Source organism: Gobius niger (assembly GCF_951799975.1).
Source record: "Gobius niger genome assembly, chromosome: 5".
Lineage (NCBI taxonomy): Eukaryota > Metazoa > Chordata > Actinopteri > Gobiiformes > Gobiidae > Gobius > Gobius niger.
The window spans coordinates 24,261,629-24,282,954 of NC_136856.1; the positions used below are offsets into that span (position 1 = coordinate 24,261,629).

Below are 21,326 nucleotides of genomic sequence, written 5' to 3' on the forward strand. Positions count from 1 at the left end.
CATTTTGTTACAACAAAATATTGTAATTTATTTTTATTTAGATTATTTATTCCAAGTCATATGTTTAACAGGGTATTCTGAATTATACCTATTACTAAAGAAAATTATATTAGCCGAAAAAATATATAAAGAATATATAAAGAAAAACAAAGGAAAAATGTTTTGTACATGTTTATATTATTGTATTAGTATTATATAGTAGTAGTATATTATTTTCCCATATTTATTTTGTGAAATTTAAGTATTATTCAATATTCGGTTAAAGCGAAATTCCACAGTTACCATGGAGATCTGCCATCTTTGCAGCTGTTAGCATACATTTCCATTGACTAACATTAGCTGAAAAAAGCATAAAAAGTGGCGAAAAAAGCCGTGGAACAACACCGTTGGCTGCTGAGTTAGTGCTGGTATCTAACTCACTGTGGTGTACAAGTGTTTTAATGTGAACAATAACTCCAGTATTGTAACTTTTAAAATCTCCATTAATTTACAATTGCTGCTAGTCCCATAATTATTAGTGATATGACATCACATTCCCGAACTCTATTACTTTATGTGAGTCAAATATTCAAAAGCGCTCCGTAAATATGTGCATGACAGGGTTAATGTATTTTGAAGACCTTGAACCGGAAGTTGTTACAAATCAGGTTAAGTTACAGCGGATGGCACTAGCTAGCGATACGCCTTCTTCAAGAATATCTGTCAAAATAATGTAATATGTAGCGCTACGTTATTGTCAGAATTCATAGCGAGAACTGTCGATTGGATGGCGAATATTTCCAGGCTATAACTCAAGGTCAGGATCTCTAAACAATGCAAAAGGTTGTTCTCCAGATAACCTCGCCCACAGGCTGCTCTCATTAGCCGCTCATTAGCCTGAGCCAAGACGTCTCCAACTTGACAGGCTAAAGCTACATCTACAGTCACATTCTGCAAGTCACAGAGTAACAAAGATACGTTTGGATTATAGAGGTTGCGTGGAATAACCCTACGTTTTTGGATGTAGATGCAATCGTCGAAATGTAGCTGCTTAACTCACTTCCGCTTTAATTTGACTGGTTTTGGTAATACTTACTATATTCCTTCTGACAGCACGTAATGCCACAAGTGTATGTGTATGTGAATGTGCTTAAATACTGTTTGATCTGCCATCGTATGAATAAACTTGATCTGCGTCGGCTCAAGGATGTAAACAGCTACTGCTCTGGTCTTGTGACCAGCTATTGACTGGTCAGCAATACTCTGAGTGACATAAGTGTAATATAACCCACGATTTAAATAGTGAACACTGTGACCAGATCGTATTAGTTTGTTATTCACAAGCTGTTGAAATGTAAACTTGCAGGGTTATTTCTTACTGTATGAATTAGTTAATGCTTTGCTGCTGTCTTGTTCAGGTGAAAGGTGCTGAAGGGGAACTGACAGGATGGCAGGTACTCAGTGGGAACTTCCTCCTGAGCTTTGCTGTCGGCCCATGGCCTTTGTGGCTCTCACAGGCCTGGATGTTGTGTACAATGCAGTCCACAGAGCCATATGGGATGCCTTCTGTGCTAACCGAAGGGCAGACAGAGTTCCAATATCTTTCAAAGTCCTCCCAGGAGACCATGAGTATCCCAAATGTCGCACCAAGGTAAGCAGTAAGGATGGTGCTCTCCTGCTTAATAATTTAAACAAAATGTTAGGCAAGCTAGACGAAACCTCCCAATTACTTTATGATATCCCATGCAAAAAACAGACTACAACATGTTCTGTTTTCTTCTAGCGAACATCCTACGAATGGTACATACCCAAAGGCATCTTAAAAACTGGTTGGATGAACAAACATCTCAATTTGGTACCGGCTCTGGTTGTACTTTTCTATGAATTGGACTGGGATGATCCTCAATGGAAGGAGAAACAATCAGAATGTGCTACTAAAGTAGAGATTGTCAGGTGAGCCACATACTTTATATAATATTTGAAATGTTTTTAATACATGGCTAATAACCTCATGAATAATTGATTGTTCTGCAGGGCAAGTCTCCAGGGTAGAAATACCAAAGTTGCGGTAGTTCTTATTCAAAAGAAAACCCCTCTTCCTCCAGGTGAAATCTATTCCTTCATATAAATATTAAATCTGCTCAAACAACACCTCAATGTTATGTTATCAATGTTATGCTCCTAACAGTTTGATTGTTGTTTATTAGGGGAGGACCTTGTTGCATCGGAGAGGGCATCGGCTCTCTGCAACGCTTGTGATCTGTCCGGCAAAAGTTTGTTCGTGTTACCACACACAGATCACCTTGTGGGCTACATTATTAGGTAAATAAATACACTGTTTAATGTTTTGTACATTTATTTTAATTGCCTCATTCTCCTGATTTATGGTAGGTTAGAGAACGCCTTCTATGAACATGCTCAGACGTACTACTACACTGAGATCCGTCGCGTCAAATCTCATAAAGAGTTTCTCAATAAAACCACACATCAGGTATGCATTTTCTTTTTGTTGTAAAGTACAACAGTAACAGTCTACTAACTACTTTACATTTATGTTGTTTCAGCTGTTGTTTGTCAGACACCAGTTCAAAATCGCTTTCTTCAGTGAACTGAAGCAGGACACTCAGAATGCTCTCAAGTGAGTCGATATGTACATGTTATATCTGTCCTAGTCTTCTGTTTCAGTTTTTTAGTTTTGAATCTCATAACATGTTACTCTGTCTTGTAGGTATTATAGAACTGCCTACAGTCTTATACACGAGCTCCGAGCACATGAGACCAATATGTTGGAAATCAAAACAATGGCTGGATTTATAAACTATAAGGTAAGAAGAGAATCTTGTTATGATGGTTTTGTCATATCAAAAATGTGTCAAATAAAATGAATTGTTGCTTTTTTCTTTCCAGATCTGCCGCCTGTGTTTCCAACACAACACTCCTCTTGATGCAATTGCACAGTTTAGGAAACATATAGACTTGTGTAAGAAAAAGATTGGGAGTGCAGAGCTGGCCTTTGAGCATTCTGCATGGATGTCAAAACAGTAAGATCTACTGATGTTATGAGATTTTATTATTGAGTTAAAAAAATATGTTTTTTTTTACATATTTCTTTTTTCAGGTTCCAGTCATTCGGGGAGTTGTTTGATGAAGCCATTAAGTTGGGTCTGACAGCCATCCAAACACAAAACCCAGGTTTCTACTATCAACAAGCTGCTTGTTACAGTCAGGACAGGAAGCAGCTGGCTCACCAGCTCTGCCAGGTAATGCATTGAACATAGTTTGTTATTTATATGAACAAATGTATTTATTTTTCACATTTTTGCAAACAGACTGGAGTTAGCAATCCCTCTACAGAAGCTTTGAGTGGAGCACTGGACTTCTATGGTCAAAGACCCTGGAGACAAGGCCACCAGAGTAAGGCAATTGTCCAGCAATAGAAATATAAGTTAATGTTTTAGATATAATGCTTTTGACGTGATTTACAGGCATTGACCCTCCAGATGCAGAGAAGGAGAAGACTGGGATACTTGCTCTACAGATCAAAGAAAGCGGTGTGCCTCACTCGGTGAGTGAACACAGTCTTATCTATAGTTGCGTTTGTTGAATTGCAACAGAAATGTTTTGTAAAAAATGGGTGGTTGTATCAATATGAGGATAAACCACAAACACTTTTAATCTTGCTGTTACAGGAGCTGATAATAGCACTTCTTAGCAATGCTGTGGCCCAGTTTAAGAAGTACAAGTGTCCTCGGATGAAGAGTCATCTTAGTAAGAACGCATTTATATCAAAATGCACTTTCTTACATTTCTTTTGGTTCTCACAAAGATAAAAATAATAATCTCTGTTTCTCAGTGGTTCAGATGGGAGAGGAGTACTATCATGCAAAAGACTACACCAAAGCCCTTAAGTAAGACACACTAGCAATAAGCTGTTGTAATGCCCTCTCAATAGCACTGGTTGATAATGTATAATATATGGATGAACTGTGTATATTTAAATGTGTTTTGTTTGTTAGATTGTTGGACTATGTCATGTGCGACTATCGCACTGAGAGGTGGTGGGATCTGTTGACAGCCATCCTGACGACTGCTCTGCGATGTGCTTATCTCATGGCCAGTGTTAAAGACTACATCATTTACTGCATGGAACTTCTGGGCAGAGGTAAGTAATCCCATGTTTTTCCAAAACTTCAAAAAAGCATTAGTTATTTTATAATAATAATAGGACTATTATAGCACAAAATGTTATTTTTTGTTCTCTAGCATCCACTTTGAAGGAGGAACAGAAATTACGGATTGAGAATAATCTTACCAAAGTTTTAAAGGTAAATAATTCGTTTGAACCACGTAAGCAAAATAACAGATGCTGTTGCATGTACAAATGTTGTCGTCTTTTCGTCAGAACGAGGTTCCTGAAGCAGAGCTGGAGTGTGACCCCTCTTCTGCCAGTGCAGCCAAATCGTTGTGGAACGACCGCATGGCTTTAGCTGGATCTAATGAGTTCACAATAGAAGTGCAAGACTACATTCCATTCAGTCAGTCGTTTAGCAATAGTTTAATCTGTATATAATCAGTACAAATATGTATTGGACACATTTTAATTTTGTTTTTGACTCCAGTCCAGTGCAAAGCAAAGTTCCAGTCTCCCAGTTTCCATGTCGACCAACCCATCCAGCTTCAGGTGTTCCTTAAAGCGGATGGTCCCAATCCTATCTCATTTAGCAAATTGGCTGTCAGTCTGAGCAACCAGGTACTTAACACATACAAGTAGAAGAAATCTCACTAGTACTTTGTCCCTTATTAGAATGTCTTTCACCTTCTTCATCTCTGTTTATGTGTTCACTCAGGAGTACAACCAGTGGTGTGTTGTAGAGTCTTCAGGTCAGAATACTATGACCCTTGTGCCAGGGAAAACAAAATGCTACAACTTTAGCTTTGTCGCTAAAACTGAAGATGTCGGGAAAAAGATTGAGGTATATTTTATTTGTGCTGTGAGAAGGTTTCTGCTGTCTTTACAGCTCTTTTTTTTTCTTATTTAACTGTGAAGGAATTCAGCAAATTTTAACCATATGATCTTTTTGTTTTTTAAGAAACGTATACATGCTAATTTCCTTGTCTTTTTAGATGACGGGCATAGAGCTGTTGCTGGGAAGTGACCGAGGACGTTGTGTCTTTCTGACCTGGAGAGGAGCAGGCGGAGACATTGCTTCCACACATGAAGCTCTGCAGGCCAGTCGGTCGTCACGACGATGGGGGCGGAATATTAATACAAATCAGGAACAGGAATGGGATACTGTTACTATACAGCATAGTACTATGTAAGCAATTTTCTTATTATTTTTTTTACAAATGAATACACTAGGACCAAATCACCATTGACATGTTTTGCTTAGGATCATTTCCAGAGTTCCTAGAATCTCCGTGCAGCTCAGCCACCTGCCTCCAGCGCTCCACAATGAAATGTACTGCCTCAATGTCACCATTCGCTCACAAGAGGAAGGTGTGGCCAGAGATTTTAAACTGACTGCTGGCTTAAAACCAGGTAGACGGAGACAGTTTCCTACATTTTGCATTGTTTTCTACAAACTTTGGACTGTGTCACGTTTTTCCATTTGACTTTTTATCCTCTAGGCCAGGATGCAAATCTCAGTCAGACCACACATGTCACTCTCGATGGTTCAACAATTTGTGATGATTCGGCTGCTTCATTGATTCCTGACATACCTTTAGGAGACTTGAATCCCAATGAGAAGGTAAAGCATGAATAAAGTATAATGTCAACGACCAAGTTTCTACTTTCCCAATTCTGTTTAGATTATTAAGCTTTTTTCTTGTGTGTTTGTATTATCTACAGCTGGACAAAAGCGTATTTGTAAGGTGCTCGACGACAGGGCCCAGGGTATTTTTGTTTCATGTGGCCTACAGCATTGATACGACTGTGGAAGGAAGACAGATAGTCTGCAAATGCCACAAGGTTCTGTTCTATAATGATATTATGTTTTTTGTGTGTTTGTGTCACATTCTAATATTGAGCTCTTTGTTCTCATGTAGGATGAAACTGTTGCAATAGAGACGGTGATCCCATTTGATGTGTCGGTCAAGTTTGTTTCAACTAAAGTGAGTATTGATCCAGTAACTGTACATGCACATCTCACTGTTGAATAATTCCCAGAGTAAGAAAAAATTCATCAACAATATTTGATTTTAACAAAGATCTCGGGGTATCGATAGGCCATGTTCGAAGTATCAACTATCCACTTTTAGAAATGCAAGTTGGAAACATACCTGACAGATCTGTTGTTTTTCCGGCAGTTGGAGCCTCTGGAGCGCGTCTCTATAGACATACCGTTCCTCCTCATGACGGACGTCCTCTCATCTTCTCCATGGCCCATAATGTTGGCATCCTCCTCTTTGGAGCTCCTCAGTTTGACCAGCACAGCTCTGGATATGAAGTCACAGCTGGAGCAAAGTAAGTATTCGTTGCAACCCATCTATGTTTAATGTTTTATTGAAGAGATTATTTAAAAATGGCATGTCTGCACAGCTGTTCTGGAGACAGGGGAGGGCGCTAGCGAGTGTTTCTGCCTGTGTTGCCCGCCATTGACCAACAATAATAATGCTGTGGCAACTGGACAGTACTGCCTATCATGGCGGAGGTAGTAACATTAGCAAATTGCATTTCAAAAGTTGTGCAAAATTGCTTTTTAAACCTTTTTTAATTATTATTATTTGTTATAGGCAATCCTCTCCATCAGACAGTCCTCTCATCCAGACAACAGTCACTCTACCTCACATTCTGTTGGAGTCTGTTCCTCTGTATATTCATGCAGGTCTGTAATTTCTGTGATTTTTGATGCGTTTCATCAAAAAGGAAAACATATTTTTTACTTTGTTTTATCACCCCAATAGATCTGCCTTCATTTGGGAGAGTGAGAGAGTCTCTTCCAGTTCGGTACCATATAGAAAACCGGACATCCCTGGTGCAGGAGGTGGAGATGGCTGTTGAACCGTCTGATGCCTTTATGTTTTCTGGACTGAAACAGGTACCCTAATATTCAGATATACTGTACATGTTCTAGTCTTTGCTCCGCTTACAATTTCAGCTCAGTTTTCAAATCAAACGTAGACAATTCTTCTCACAATAATTATGTACTTCGGCATCAGACACTTCCCACACTTGCCCTTTTGTTTGCCAATGGAAGATGCACTGATTTTCCACTTATCCTCTGTGCACCATTACAGGTTCGCCTTCGGATCCTCCCTGGCTCGGAGCATCAAGTGTTGTATAATTTTTACCCTCTGATGGCTGGTTACCAAACACTACCACAACTCGGCATAAACCTGCCCAGATGCCCTTCCACATCCACCCAGAGTCTGAGGCGCTTCCTGCCCCAGCGCATTTTCGTCAAGGTAACACATCATCCTAAGTATTAACCTCTTGAAATATTATTTTATAAATGAATATATTCTCCTTTTCCCTAGCCTCAAGGCCGACAGCTTGATGATGCCTCTATAACAGCAGCATGAGAAGAACCACATGGTCGACTGTAAATATGAGAATAAAGAAATGTTTTATAGATTATACTGGACTGATAATTCCTTTAACGGTGCACAGAGGATTTTATTAACACTAGCTGTTTCATATTGTTCCATACGATGAGCTCTTAAACCTCATCTTGATCAGGTGATGCAATTCCCTTCACTGCTTTGAATGCAATGTGAGGTTTGTGAGATTAAATGAAGTGATGCGCCAATGTCCATTCCATGGTTTAAAATGGCTGTGATTTAAACATGTGTTGTATGAAACTGAGTGTGATGAGAGCTGGATTAAACAAGTGTTGTAACTTAATTCTGTTCAAGTTCGTTTGTCGGACTCGGTCACAAACAGGAGCAATCATTGGGGCATTTATGTAGGTTCACCAACGGAATGGCCTTAGTTCAGGAATTCTTCTACTTTGCAAAATTATTTTCTTACTCCCCGCCTGAACTAATGCCTTATTTGAAAGCTAAGACATACAAAAGTGGTCATAACTTTTGTCACGCCGCCACGTTTTTGTCACTTTTGTGTCACGTTGTGTTGCGTTTTCATAGCTTTTTTTGCGAGTTTTTGCCGCCACTTATGTTGTCGAGTCTTTGTCACTTTTTTTTTTAAGCTTTAAGACTTGGATAAAGCCAAACTGGAGGAAATTAGATGACAGAAAATATGTCTACGCAGAAAATTACGTGTTTACAGCACAGTGCCATATTCGAGAGTTCAATGTGAAAGCTGAAGCAGCAGAGGGCGCTGTTTGCGAGCGCTTAACGTTGGAGTTCTCGCGCAAACATCTCGCGAGAACATTCAAACGGTGGCGGTTGCAGGTCGGGCGGCTGTTGTGAAGATCTTCTCAAAGGTAAATCTCGATTTATGTGTTTCTATCCATTGCTGGCACTTCCACATGCCTTGACATGCTTACAATATTCCCTTTTCCTGGGTGCTGGTTGTTAGATAGATGCCTTTAAACTCCGGAAAGGGGGAGAAAGAGAAGAATTAAATCTGGTGTCCCTACTGAGTCCGACTCAGTCCGACTCTCGGTTCCTAGAGTATCAGGTGAAGCAGTTAGTATCTCTTGTGTTTGTGCTGGTTCTGTCATCAGGCCTTTAGTGTCTTTAGTAGACTGGTCATTTCAACAGATCTCCTTCAGACGCTGCCTGTGGAAGAGAGCCCAAACTAAAGCAACTGTGTGTCAAGAGGGCACTGGCTTCATTATGTCAAACTAGAATGCCAATTTTGCACTTACTTATAAAAACAAACCCTGAAGTCATTTAAATTTGACATCATCCCCTCAGATGTGTGAGCAGGCAGCTCAGGAGCAGATCCAGCGGCTGCAATGCCAGCTGAGGGAGACAGAGGAGCAGCTGCAGAAGGCTGCCCAGGCCGGATTGGACCTCCTCGAGCAGGAGACTTACCTACAAGAGAAACTGAATGAGCAGAGAATAGAGATGACCAAGGCTCTCGAGGTAATATGAGGTGTATACCTTCTTGTCAGAGAGATTCTGTTACCAACCACATGCATTGCGTTGTAGGTCCGTGAGCAAGAAAATTACTCACTGCAGAGAGATGTTGAGCTGAAATCCAGGATGCTTGAATCTCTACAGTCTGAGTTTGAGAGTGTAACAAATCAACAGAAAGTGCAACTGCTGGAGCAGGAAGAGCTTTTGGAGAGAAAGCACAATGTCACACTTACAGAGCTCAACAACAAGGTAAAACATGATCATTACTGTAAGAGTTGAGCAGTTGAACGTGTTGAATTAATTGTAGCAGCTTTGCTTAAGCTTTACATATTTTGTTTCAGGTTCACAGGCTGCAGTCTGCGCTGGAGGAATCTCAGCTAACAGAAAAGCAACTGAAACACAAGCTGGAGATACAGACTGAAGCACTAAACAACAAGCTGGAGGAGTTGAGAACTCTGAGTGATCAGGCTCATACATCCATGACATCTGAGACGCTGGAGACGAGGATAATCGACCTGGAGGACGACAAGGTGAAAATGAAACTATATTCACTGGGCCGTGGCTAAAGCTCACATCATCTCAAATACTTCCTCAGACACTAAAGCCTCCAATAATCACTCTCATTAATGAGACATGTGCCCTGGGGCCTCACAGGCTTTGTTACTGTTTTTATTCACACGCTATGACATTGGACTGGATCCTCGTATCAGCGACTAAAAGGATCTATTCTAACTAGGGCCGCAAAGGGGTGGAATTTCAAATATTTTAAAACTGTCAAATTAAATTTTGCTTGATAAACAATTTATGAATTATTGGTTCCCCATTAATTATGTTTATGAACCATAAAACATACATTTGGAGTTATGTCACACACAGGAGTGGGAGGACCATATCATCATGTCAAAACATAACATAACTTTCTTAAACCTGAATCTCTTTCTAATTAGTGGTGGGACAAACGGCAAACTCGGATCATGACAAACTGTGATCAATACAGTACAGACTTCTAAAACAATATCATATTTTACAACTGCATGACGGATGAGTCTGTTCCATTTCCTAAAACACTAATCGCTCAGCCACAGTGACAAAATGATTTTTAACACTTTGAGCGTTAGAGATAAATAACATTGAGTTAAAGGAATTATGTAATTAATTGTATTGTTAAACAGTTTAAAGGTAGTTTGATAATTGTCTGTCAGGTGGCACTGGAGCAAGCACTGCAGGAGTTGCAGTACAAAGAACAACATCTGGAGCTGAACAACAGGAACCTCCAGCGGCAGTTGGAGCGAGTTACAGAGGAGAAGGAGGAGCGAGAGAAAGAAGCCGTCTCCTGTTTCAATGCACTGGAAGTAAGCTACAGTTAGGAATTCAACCTAGTACAGTGTCCATTACTTCAGGCTGAAAGTCGTCTAATCCTCACTTATTTTTGTAGTGAAAGTTCGTACGTCCTTTCTGAACATGCTGTTTGTATGTAGAAATCTCGTGAGGCCAACAGAGACCTTCAGGTGCAATTGGATCAAGTCCTTCAACAAGCGCAGGATCCAAACAGCAAAGGCAATTCTTTATTTGCTGAGGTGGATAAAACACACACACACACACACACACACACAGACCTTTATGGGGATCAACCACACAGAAATATGGACCATTATTGTGTGTATTCCAGCTGGAGGATAAGCGCGCTGAGATGGAGAAGCAGCTCATCGGTGTGAGGGTCCATTACCAGTCGCTGCAGAAACAATATGCCTTCACCAAATCGCAGATGCAGCGGCTCAAGGTACTCCGCGTGCTCTGGATGTTGTGAAAGCTTTTGTTAACTTAACGGTTATGGTTTGTGTTGGTCAGGTGCAAATAGCAACACTAATGCAAATGCAGGCCTCCAGAGCTGACCCTGCTCAGCTGGAACGACTGCAGTCCATGGTCTCGGAGAAGAACGGAGAGATCCAAAACCTGATGTTGAAGCTGCAGAGGCTTGAGAAGGTGGAGGTGAGCAGCAAATTTAACAGTGGTGCTATAGTTGCAACAGAAATGTGTAAGAAACTCTCCACTGTGTTTTTGCAAATGTATATGTTATTGATGTGTATTCTCATTGAGCAGATGAAGGTAAAGGCGCAGGCAGCCAGCGCGGCTCCAGAAGAGAATGAGGATAGTCGAGACAAAACTTACTACACGGACTTGCTTAAGATGAAGCTCAACAACTCAATGTAGGGTCACTTGCTCCTGAAACATCCGCTTTGTTTCATGCCTCATTGATTATTTCCGCTCTGTGTTTAGTAAAGATGCAGAGCGTCTGGGAGATGAGCTTTCTCTGCAGAGGATGAAGTCTTTTTCTGAGAGCCAGCGAGCTCTGGAGCTGGAGAGGAAACTTTTTACAGCTGAACGCTTGCTCAAACAGGTAAGAAAACACTTCAATCACATGAAATGCAGTTCTTATTGTACAACAATCACATTTTTGACCAAATCTTTATGTCAAGGATTAAATAATAGAAATGACATCTTAAGTTTTTTAGTAGCGCAGAGTTCCTCAGGAATAACTAGAAGTTTGTTGTGACTTGTTAGCAATAAATAGAAAATTCTATATTAATTAATATTGTATTCAGTTCTAGAATGTCGTGAACGCAACCCATTGTATTGTAGAATGTGACAGTGTTTTTGTTTTTAATTTATTTTCTTTTAAAACATAATAGAAATGAAATGATAATTGGCAATTATTTTAATTGCTAATTGTAAATGTGATCTTTTGGATCTGTCATTTTTCTGTTAACTCGTAGGCTCAGAGTGACAAGATCACATTGCAGCTGCGAACAGAAGAGCTCCAGCAAAAATATGAACCCAAAGGCAATTTGAAACACATTTTTCTGTCTTTAGATTTATGAATAAAGTAAGTGAAGTTTTTTTTGTTTTATTCTTTTAATCCTTAGAAGCAAAAAAGAATCCTCTGCAAAAGAGGAAGAAAGAGAAGCTGGTCTTTGCACCTTCTGGTGTTAAGCTTGAGGAGAGTGAGCAGCCTGTCCAAGTTATGATGGATGTTGAAAAATCTGATTTAAACACTGAGGAAATCAATACTAAACAAGGTGAAAAAACTCCATTCAGCATTGATAGAACCTGAATTTATACTGTGAATGCAAATAATTACCACAGTGCCTTTTTTGGTAGATGCTGAAATAGAAGAACGACCAACAAGGAGTGTAAAGATTAGTCCAGAGGAGCCCGATGTTATCCCCAATCCCAGGTAAGCGCTAAACATTATCCTCTGCTTTGTCAGATTTTCATGAGCTTTGTCAAAGATTAGGCAAGGCAACTTTATTTAAACAGCGCATTTCGTACACAAGACAACTCGATTATACACAGCTGATCACATCAACTGTTGATATTGTCAGTTTTAAGTTTATTGACACAAATACACAATAAAATAAAATAAAAACTGAAGTAGTCAAAAGTCTAGTGTTTAAGGCTGCTGCATTTATTGGTGAACATCGTTCTGTCCAGCGTCCCTTTTGAGCGGAACAGTCCTGTTCAGAGTCCCAAAACATACAAATTCAATGTCCCAACTAGGAACTAGTTAAAATAAGATAAAGATGCTTTAAATAAATAAATGGCTTTGGCACCTGGAAAGTTTGATTGATGAAAATGTTAAGCGCATGTCTTTTTGAAACTGTTCATGTTATGTGTTAATTAATTGTATATCTCTCCCCTATAGCGCATGTTTGTCTGAGTGTAACATGAAAACAGAAAACCAAGAGCGGAGAAAAAAGCAGAAAGTGGAGGTCATCTATGTCAAATCTGGTAACCCCACGGGAGACCAATGTGCCCAGCAATAGGAATCGGCTGCGTGTAACCTCAATGTACTTGGAAGTATTTTTTTAGTTTGTGCTGATGTAATTTCTTACTTGGTGAATTAAATATGTACTATGGAAATAAAATATGTATGTTTACCTAATTTGATTTGTTCCTCACATGTCTCGTCTCCATGGAATATACCAGTGAGCTTTTCCTCGATTGTTTTCAGTATCTAACATTGCAAAAAAACAAAACAAATCCTGACTTGTGCCTTACCTGACATAATTTGACACTAAACCAATAATGTTAACAATAAATTTTTTCCAGTGAATATAAAACAATAAAACAAATAGACAAGGCCTAAGGTTCAAGATATACAAATGCTATAGGCATGCACCTCCCACACACACAGAGTGTTAGCATATTTTGTAATATTGCTCATGTTGAAGGGACTGTAACTTGTGATAACACTGATCTAGTGCATTTCTTTAAATAGTCAAGCAATTGTAAGGTGATGTTACTGACAACGACCAACCACTTTGCTGCAGGTAGTAATAAATCGATGCATTCTCCTTCCTGGCCGATGGTGGCAGTGGTGCTCATATTAGATGCTCATATTCCTGTGGTGGAGGAGAGGAAGAACACACTCACGTGGACCAATGGGCGGTCAGGAAATATGTTACGTCATGGCTTTCATGTCAACAGTGGAGTTTCATATTTTATTTCTACGAGTCAAGCTGGTAAGAGTTGGTCTAAACAGTTTTTAACATATTAATGTAGCGGCTAGAACAGATATGTTGACTGTGGAGCGTTTGTTTGAGGGTAACGCTAGAAAAACGGTGTAATTGTATATGTTTTATGCAGTTTTCCAGTGATCATGTACGACAGACTGTTCACAACATTCAGATGTAGTTGCCTGATCTTCATCCTACTGTTACACTGGACTTGCACATCCTGTCAAAGGGTAAGGTCTTTTTGCCTCGTCCATTGAAACAAAGTCAAGTTATGTGTAGCCTAAATGGTTATTGGGTGCTGCTGTTAGTATTATTTACCAATTCAGATTTGTAGATTATTCCAGTTGTTATGTTCTATGACGAAAATAAGCACAAATGCAATTTCAATTGAAGGAAGTGCCTATATTAAACCTGAAGCAAATAATCAGTGATTTTTAGTGATATGAAAGTGAAAGTCCACACCTAAGACAAACCTATTCATTTTGACTATAGGAGTGAAGCAATATCTTTCGTCTCTTTAACTAAGCAAGCAAATAACCATTCAGACCTGTTTAAATTAGAATTTATTTATATGGAAAATATAATTTACATTTATTTTTATAGTCAGACGGTGCCCTGACAGTGGTCAACAGCCCAGAAGACGACAGTGGATTGCACAGTGACAATGAAAGTGAGGCTGGGGTTCAAGATGAAGAAGAAGAAGACTTTGAAGTGGTTCAGCCCACAGACCAATGGCAAACTCTCAAACCTGGTAAAAGCATTGTGCTATGACGTCAAGATGAGATGATAGACGCAGGCAACTAGAAATGCCTCATTTTCACTTAATTACTCTTGCTTCTGCACAGGCCAAGCAGTTCCACCCGGCTCACATGTCAGATTGAATTTACAAACGGGACAGAGGGAAGTCCGACTGGGTGAGGAGCAGCTAAAATACTGGACACAGCAACACAGGTAGCAAATCCATCTGAAAACAGGCAAAGGCTGGTTATTTATTATTGATAAAAAAAACACTATTTCATCTGAACAAAAGCAAGAGCGATGACAACCAACCTTTTGTGAACCCCGATGAGCTGAAAAAAGCGATGAAAAAAATAAAGGAAGACCTGAATATCAACAAAGAGCAACAAGTATTGCCGTCAACATTGCATATGTTTGTAGCTAATTTTATTTTGAACTCTTGCTCAAATGTGTGTTTTATAATTCAGGAATCTGCATCATCTCGGTTTCGGCCCTTAGAGGAGCTGAAGAAGGACATGGCTCAGTTGGACCTTCTTGTGGAAACTGATGTTCAGGTAAATGTGTATTTCAGACTCAAGAGGAAATTTAAGGATTCCCGCTTCCCCTGAGGGATTATTTACAAGCTCCTATTGATACTATATTGATGAACCTGTAATGAACAGATACTAAGGCGACTGTTGGACCAGTTGAACAGCACCCGCTCCACAGACGAGCGAGTGAACATCCTACATGAGCTAGAGTACATGGTGCATCAGGTAACAAGATAAATCATATTGTATAATAAAGAAAAAAGACATTTCCAAAGTAATTTTAACCTATACGTTTTAGGTGGATAACGCCCAAACCCTTTGCTCCATGGGCGGCCTGGTCTTCATTTTAGATGGTTTGAACAGCACAGATTCAAGATTGCAAGAAAGCTCGGCATTCGTCTTGGGATCGGCTTTGGCCAGGTGAATGGAAGCGATTTTCCATCCGTCTAATCGATACAGTTTTCATTTGTAGCGTCACCATTATCTTATGTTTATTACATTTACTGCTTTGATCTTCAGCAACCCGACAGTTCAGGTGAAAGCCGTGGAAAGCGGGGCACTTCAAACATTACTGACCGTACTGGCCACAACAGAGCATTTCTCCGTACAGAAAAAGGTGCCTTATCTTTCCATTTCTAACTCCCTCAACAGATCAGAAAAAAAGCAGCATTCATTTTGTCGTTTTTTTTTGTTTTTAAGGTTCTTTTTGCAGTTGCCGCTCTTCTTAGGAACTTCCCGTTTGCACAAGAACAGTTTCTGTCACGTGGCGGCCTGCAAGTGATGTCGGAGGTGTTTCGAGGGGATGGAAATGGAAGTTTGCGGACACGGATTGTCACGCTGCTTCATGACCTGATCACTGAAAAGGTAAGGAGTCCGTTCAGTGACTTTGATTGTGTGACAGGGTTCTGCAATGTCAGGGAATGTATTATACGATATGTCACAGTTTTTTTTTTTTATTCTCGATGCTATAAATCTCCAAGCTGTTTATTATTTATAAGTCAAAAATACCCACCTTGTCGTTTGTTCCTCATTCAATGCGGTGGTGTTTAATAGGAGCTGATATCAAAGACAAGCCAGGACTCTGTGTTGGATCCCTCACAGGAAGACCGTTTGCGTCAGTACTCCAGAGTGTCCTTGGATGAAGAGCTTGTAGAGAAAAACTGGTGCAGCCTTGTCCCACAGCTGCTTGAATCCTCTGAGCATGACTCGAGAGAGAAGGTGGGCACAGCTTTACTGTCAGAACGTTGTTAAAACTAGCTTTTGGGGACAATTGGGGAGGCAAGTAAGTATTATTTTAGCCACCAATAAACCTGATACCAGCCTCAGTGGGTCAAAACGAATAAATTGGTACTTAACACGTCTAAAACTAAATGTATTGTATTTAACAAAAAGTGTGTTCAATCAGACGCCAATGCTCTTCATCTGTCACTAGGGGGAGCACTAGTGGAGCAGGTCTCAAAAGTAAAGCTGTTGGGTGTCAGACTGGATCAGTCATTGTCTTGGTCCGATCAAATTAACCATACTGTTGGTATGATGGGCAAAGGTATAGCTATGGCAAAGAAATGTTCTGCTTACTGCCCAACTCCTGTCCTGAAAACTGTTGTCCAAAGCATAGTATTGTCTCACCTTCATTACTGCCCTATAGTGTGGTCCAATGCTATACAAAAGCATCTTCAGAGACTTCAAATTGCTCAGAACAAAGCAGCTCGAGTTTGTGCTTCACTGTCCTTTCCACACTAATGTCCGTGAGATGCACAGGAGACTGTCTTGGTTAACGGTTGAGGCCAAACTACAGGCCAGTCTCCTCATGTTCATGCACAAAGTTGTGATGGACAAACAGCCCAGTTTTTTGTTCAACACTCTTATTCAGCGGGTTTGGTCACAGATATGTGACTCGCCAAGTGACGACAAACTCTTTGGTTGTTCCCAGACCCAAAAGTAACTCAATGAGAAGAACTGTTCTGTACAGAGGAGCAAACGCCTGGAACTCATTTCCTTTTAACATCAGAAATACTAAAAGTAAACCACACTTCAAGCTGAAAGTAAAAGGTCAATTAGCTCAATACATGTGAGCATAGTCACCGTGTGTTATATGTGCCCTATATGGTTGTATGATTATATGAAATGTGCAACATTCATGTATTCTATTTTAACTGTTTTGTAATTTTATATTGTGTCAGGACCCCAGGAAGACTAGCAACCACTTGTGGGCGCTAATGGGGATCCTAATAAAGAAAGAAAGAAAGAAAGTTACCATGTCTGCTGTAAATGAAATAATGAAGTTTGTTTCTCTTCTCTACTCCAGGCACTCCGGGCTTTATTAGTGATGACTTCAATGTGTTTGGGAGAATACCGCTCAGACCGGTCTCTGTTGACATCGCTGGTTCATTTAAAAGCACATTACGAGGACATGGTCAGCAAAGAACAGACTTTAGGTGAAGACACTGGATACTTTGGAGAAATTGTTGAACTTGTAGATAATCTTAACATTAAAATTAGATAATATTTTATTAATTTATGTATTTACTGGTCTAATAAAAGTTGCAAAATCCATTCGGAGGCTTGTTGTTCTGATTTGATAAGACATGATACGTGTTTGTTCCACTTCCATGTGCAGCTCCTAAGGGCCATAGTACAGTTTTTAAAATCAATACCAGAGAAACATTTTTTGGTAATCACATGATATGTAGGTATTGTGCATTTAAAAGAAATTGGTATTATCTTAATTTAAAATAATAATGCATTCAATATTATTAAATATTATTAAATGACAAGAATGTGGCTGGTCTCCAAAGTATATCTTCAAAGGCTCCTGAACATGCATTTATTTGTCTAAGCTTTCTTATTAGTGTATGATACTGACACTACTTTACAATATATTCTGCCCCCATAAGCACAAAATAAAAATGTAGCTTTTTTCATTTTGCTGCTGTGTGCGCAAGTAATGTGTCGAGAACAAAACTAATAGAAAAACAAACCGAATATCTGTGCTGTTGAATCTAAAATTTACTTGAGATATAGGTTGCAAAATAATAGTCACTTAGAACTCAAGAGATGGACGATGAATCTGAGGAAACTAGTGAGGAGCTGCGAGAAGAGTTTGACAGTCGGAGGGAAGGAGTCACTGAGTTGGAGAAAAATGTTTTATTGCATTTGGAGCATCTTGCAACTGCTCTTAAACCAAGTCCTCTCCAAAGTCCTGAGTTCATCGACTAACTCATAGTACACCAACGTACCAACAGTATTAGTGTAGTGATCAGCGGTGTCCAGCAGGCGGCGACAGAGCGTCAAAGGAAACAAGTCAAACGCAGAAGAGGAAGGAGACACTGGCAGCTGAACAATAAAATAAAGCACAAGCATAATCCAAAGGCATAAAAATGATAGCAAAGTGAAGGGATCACTGATCAGATCTGCAGTTTTAAATAATAATACTCGCACAACGGGACTGTAACAAGGAGGCGTGTGGTAAGTGTTGAGCTTTGTTGTTGTTTACATTTGTTAGCCTTTAGCTTTAGCACAGCTAGTTCACCTCAACCTCTGGTTCAGTTTTAATATGTCTATATTATAATGTAGTATCAGGTCAAAGAGAGAGTGATGTTGATCTCACAAACAGGAAGCTCCTACCGCAGTATGAACTGTTGCTGACACTGGTGTTTATGTCTGGTTGTATGACATGCTAAAGCTGTGGTCAGTGATGGAGTTGTCTCAGAGAGACAGACTTTCAGAGCTCGTGGAGGAGCTGACCACATCAGGACAACCCGAGCTAAACCAGGACAAGTTGAAGGAAGTGAAGAAGCTGTGCAAGTATGTCCGACCTGCCTAATAGGCCATCTCTATTATATTAACACAAGTCCAGTAAACCTATGGTCCTGTGCTTTCAGGGTGTCTAATGACTGCATAGACCATGTCTACCACTCCATCATGTCCCAGCTCAACCAGGAACATGCCGAAATCCGCCTTTCTGCTTTTCAGCTAGCCAGCGAGCTGTTCAATAGATCACATCATTTTAGGACTTTACTGGTGGATAATTTCCAGGTAATTTTGATTTCAACTTTTGATTCCCAACTAGTTTTCTACACAGAAATATTGCATTTAGTTTATATTTATGTCAAACTTTGTCAGTCTCCATTTAACATCTGATGACCTGTCTTATCCTCTTTCAAACTTCTGATTTATTTGTGCCCCACTTTTATAAAAGGAATTCTTGGAGCTGACAGTAGAGACGGACCTTGAACAGCCCCTGCCTCCTCCCAAAGAGGTAGCAAAGAAGTTGAAATCCTTGGCCATCAAGACAGTCCAGTCCTGGCAGGCCGCTTATGGATCTGCCTATAAAAAACTGGCACTGGGCTACCATTTCCTCAAACAGGTTAAAAAGGTGAGAGGCAAATAATACCCACAATCAAGTCAATGTCCAGTGTACGTAGGATTTCAAGTTCAAATATTACACTATAGTTACTGTACATATCACTTTCAGGTGGACTTTCAGGATGTCGAGGCCAGGACAGTGGCAGAGAGACGAAGGGAGGATGACAGAAGAAGTAGACTAGAGCGAATATACAAGGATAAAGCAGAGGCGGCTTCCAGAGACATGGAAGGTAAATACAAGGGCCGTTTGTCAGCATTTCTTCAATTAATTACTTTTACATGTATTTTTTAAGATTCTCACGAAGAAATTGAAGCAACTCTGACTGAGATGGAATCATGTATGGAGCTGCTTTTTCCTGATTTTGAGCTTGCGGACGTCAAAGCGGACAAGCCTCATTGTAGCTCTCCAAACTGTCAGTTGACCAATGAAAATGAAGAGCAGCCTGGTTGTAGTACAGACATAAATGAACAAAAAGAGTTGTTAGAAACACAAGAAACAAAGAGTGAACATAGCACTGAAGGAGAGAAAGAGCAGATGCCAGAAAATGACACGAGTCCAAACGAAGGTGATGAAAGTAGTGAGGAGGATGAGCCTCACAATGAAGACCCGTTTATACGTAACTCCGGACTTATCTCACACTCGTACAGTCTGGATTTGAACTTGAGCAATGGTGAGTCCACGTTCCTGGTTATGTTTATGTGTAAACTTGGAATTTTACATAATTTCTGTTGTCATAGGGCTTCATGTGAAAGAAAGCGAAGACAATGAGGCCATTGTATCGACAGTGAGGGACCTCCACAAACTGATAACAACAAAACATCTCCCGGCAGTTCAGGGATGGGTCCAGGTCAGTCAGTACTTTTGGTGTAATATGTGTAATATGTGGTAAATCGTTACAGCTATTGCATTGTTTGCCTGTGTTCAGCTTTTCACAAAGTCGGGAGCAGAACAGAGTTTGTTGAGAAGAGCGTTGGATCTGAAGAAGTCGTTAGAAGCCGCTCTACAGAAACACGAAGAACTGCACATTGACTACAAGACCAGGGTCCGCAGAGTGGTGAGTCACATACTGTATCGCTCGTTATCACCAGCAGATGGCAGCAGTCGACAACAAATGGAAGCAGAAACATTTACTTCTATAGATATTATGTTTTTGTTTTGGCAGTCAAGTCAACATTTCGACCTCATTGTGTTTTGTTTTTGTTTTTTGTTTTCTTAGTCACTCGTACATAATCTGAAAATAAGTTCTAAATATATCCTTTTTTATTGTAAAATACTGTGATAAATGCCTTTCTCTTTTCTGCTGCATTGTATGTACAGTTTTGAGAGGGCAGGTGCTTGTTTTTCCTTATACAGTGCTTTGTTTCTGGCTGACTTTTACTGGTTTTACCTTTTGCGAATCTATTGTGAAGTCTCGTGATTGAGACAGAGCTGAAGCATAAAAATATCACAGTAAAGACATTTGGGAAAGGTGAGATAGCAAGAGAAGCCTTAATGCATAATGCATTGCAATGAGACACAGACACGAAATTGGGGAGCAAGGGGGAGGATGTACCCATTCATTCACTTTAGCAGCACTAATGTGCCCCATGGCTTGACAGCTGATATGTCTATCTGCTGGCTCTCTATCAAAGCTCAGCATCATCCTGTGCTGTTGTTCCAGGCATGGGCCAGAACGGCCCTGTTGTGCTCTATGATTATTATTAGATAGCAGTGTTTTGGGGAATTCGGTTTGCTTCTTAATTGGTGCTAAGTAACGCTTGATTATTTAGGTGGTGATAAATGGCCGAGAGTTAGGGAAGCCTTTAGAAGTCTGCAGCCCACAGTGCCACAGCTAAAGAGGACAAATGAATGCAAAGTGGTTTATGCATTTGAAAAAAACAGCATAAAAGTTGTAGCGTGTGAATCCATCTTTAGCTGAACAGAGCCGCGAAGTGACAGTGACAGAGCGCTCGGCTTCTGGCTCTGCCTGGTTATCACTGTCAGAGACCAGTCTGCTGCACCAGCAGGCCCCGCGCCGCGATAACCACACAACTTACAGCCCCTTTATCATAATTAGCTTTTCCTTTTTAGCCTTAAAAGGCCTTCCATTACTGGGTCCTTCTCTATCGGGTCGCTGACACACCACACGATTGGTTTCTGTCTCTACGGGCCTTTCAATATAGTGTCCCATAACGGCGACTCGGAGAGAGCGAATAAACGGTAACG

At 40.1% G+C, this 21,326-nt stretch overlaps 4 protein-coding genes across 5 annotated transcripts in view; all 4 read left to right on the forward strand.

The window, feature by feature from the left end:
• Positions 1-1,411: 1,411 nt before the first annotated feature.
• trappc11 (trafficking protein particle complex subunit 11) lies at positions 1,412-7,792 on the forward strand. The gene is made up of 29 exons (XM_079557245.1): positions 1,412-1,630; positions 1,763-1,932; positions 2,014-2,084; positions 2,187-2,301; positions 2,371-2,470; positions 2,544-2,617; positions 2,708-2,804; positions 2,887-3,020; positions 3,098-3,239; positions 3,309-3,393; positions 3,465-3,544; positions 3,669-3,747; positions 3,833-3,887; positions 3,996-4,141; positions 4,243-4,304; positions 4,382-4,514; positions 4,599-4,729; positions 4,827-4,952; positions 5,104-5,297; positions 5,373-5,521; positions 5,611-5,732; positions 5,834-5,953; positions 6,031-6,096; positions 6,292-6,448; positions 6,524-6,635; positions 6,718-6,809; positions 6,889-7,022; positions 7,222-7,389; positions 7,462-7,792. Exons 1-29 carry the CDS (start codon positions 1,427-1,429, stop codon positions 7,504-7,506), a joined length of 3,363 nt encoding a protein of 1,120 aa, XP_079413371.1. The 5' UTR covers positions 1,412-1,426; the 3' UTR covers positions 7,507-7,792.
• Positions 7,793-8,321: 529 nt separating this feature from the next.
• Positions 8,322-12,840, forward strand: spdl1 (spindle apparatus coiled-coil protein 1). Its single transcript, XM_079557204.1, has 14 exons — positions 8,322-8,369; positions 8,806-8,976; positions 9,043-9,219; positions 9,312-9,500; positions 10,173-10,322; positions 10,449-10,547; positions 10,640-10,750; positions 10,819-10,959; positions 11,071-11,177; positions 11,248-11,368; positions 11,745-11,811; positions 11,895-12,047; positions 12,130-12,205; positions 12,674-12,840. Exons 2-14 carry the CDS (start codon positions 8,806-8,808, stop codon positions 12,792-12,794), a joined length of 1,683 nt encoding a protein of 560 aa, XP_079413330.1. The 5' UTR covers positions 8,322-8,369; the 3' UTR covers positions 12,795-12,840.
• Positions 12,841-13,402: 562 nt separating this feature from the next.
• sil1 (SIL1 nucleotide exchange factor) lies at positions 13,403-17,319 on the forward strand. The gene is made up of 11 exons (XM_079556425.1): positions 13,403-13,493; positions 13,626-13,717; positions 14,091-14,238; positions 14,333-14,438; positions 14,518-14,779; positions 14,888-14,980; positions 15,054-15,175; positions 15,275-15,371; positions 15,455-15,619; positions 15,809-15,973; positions 17,061-17,319. The coding sequence occupies exons 1-11, from the start codon at positions 13,430-13,432 to the stop codon at positions 17,256-17,258; spliced, it is 1,512 nt and encodes a 503-aa protein (XP_079412551.1). The 5' UTR covers positions 13,403-13,429; the 3' UTR covers positions 17,259-17,319.
• A 744-nt stretch (positions 17,320-18,063) lies between these two features.
• uvssa (UV-stimulated scaffold protein A) overlaps positions 18,064-21,326 on the forward strand; it is a 30,474-nt gene continuing 27,211 nt past the window's right edge. For both annotated transcript variants that reach the window (XM_079556463.1, XM_079556464.1), the window contains exons 1-8: positions 18,064-18,220; positions 18,438-18,559; positions 18,637-18,790; positions 18,954-19,130; positions 19,230-19,350; positions 19,414-19,791; positions 19,859-19,968; positions 20,047-20,175. In XM_079556463.1, the coding sequence (XP_079412589.1) occupies positions 18,450-18,559; positions 18,637-18,790; positions 18,954-19,130; positions 19,230-19,350; positions 19,414-19,791; positions 19,859-19,968; positions 20,047-20,175 (1,179 nt within the window). In that variant the 5' untranslated portion in view covers positions 18,064-18,220; positions 18,438-18,449. The remainder of the gene's footprint in view (positions 18,221-18,437; positions 18,560-18,636; positions 18,791-18,953; positions 19,131-19,229; positions 19,351-19,413; positions 19,792-19,858; positions 19,969-20,046; positions 20,176-21,326) is intronic.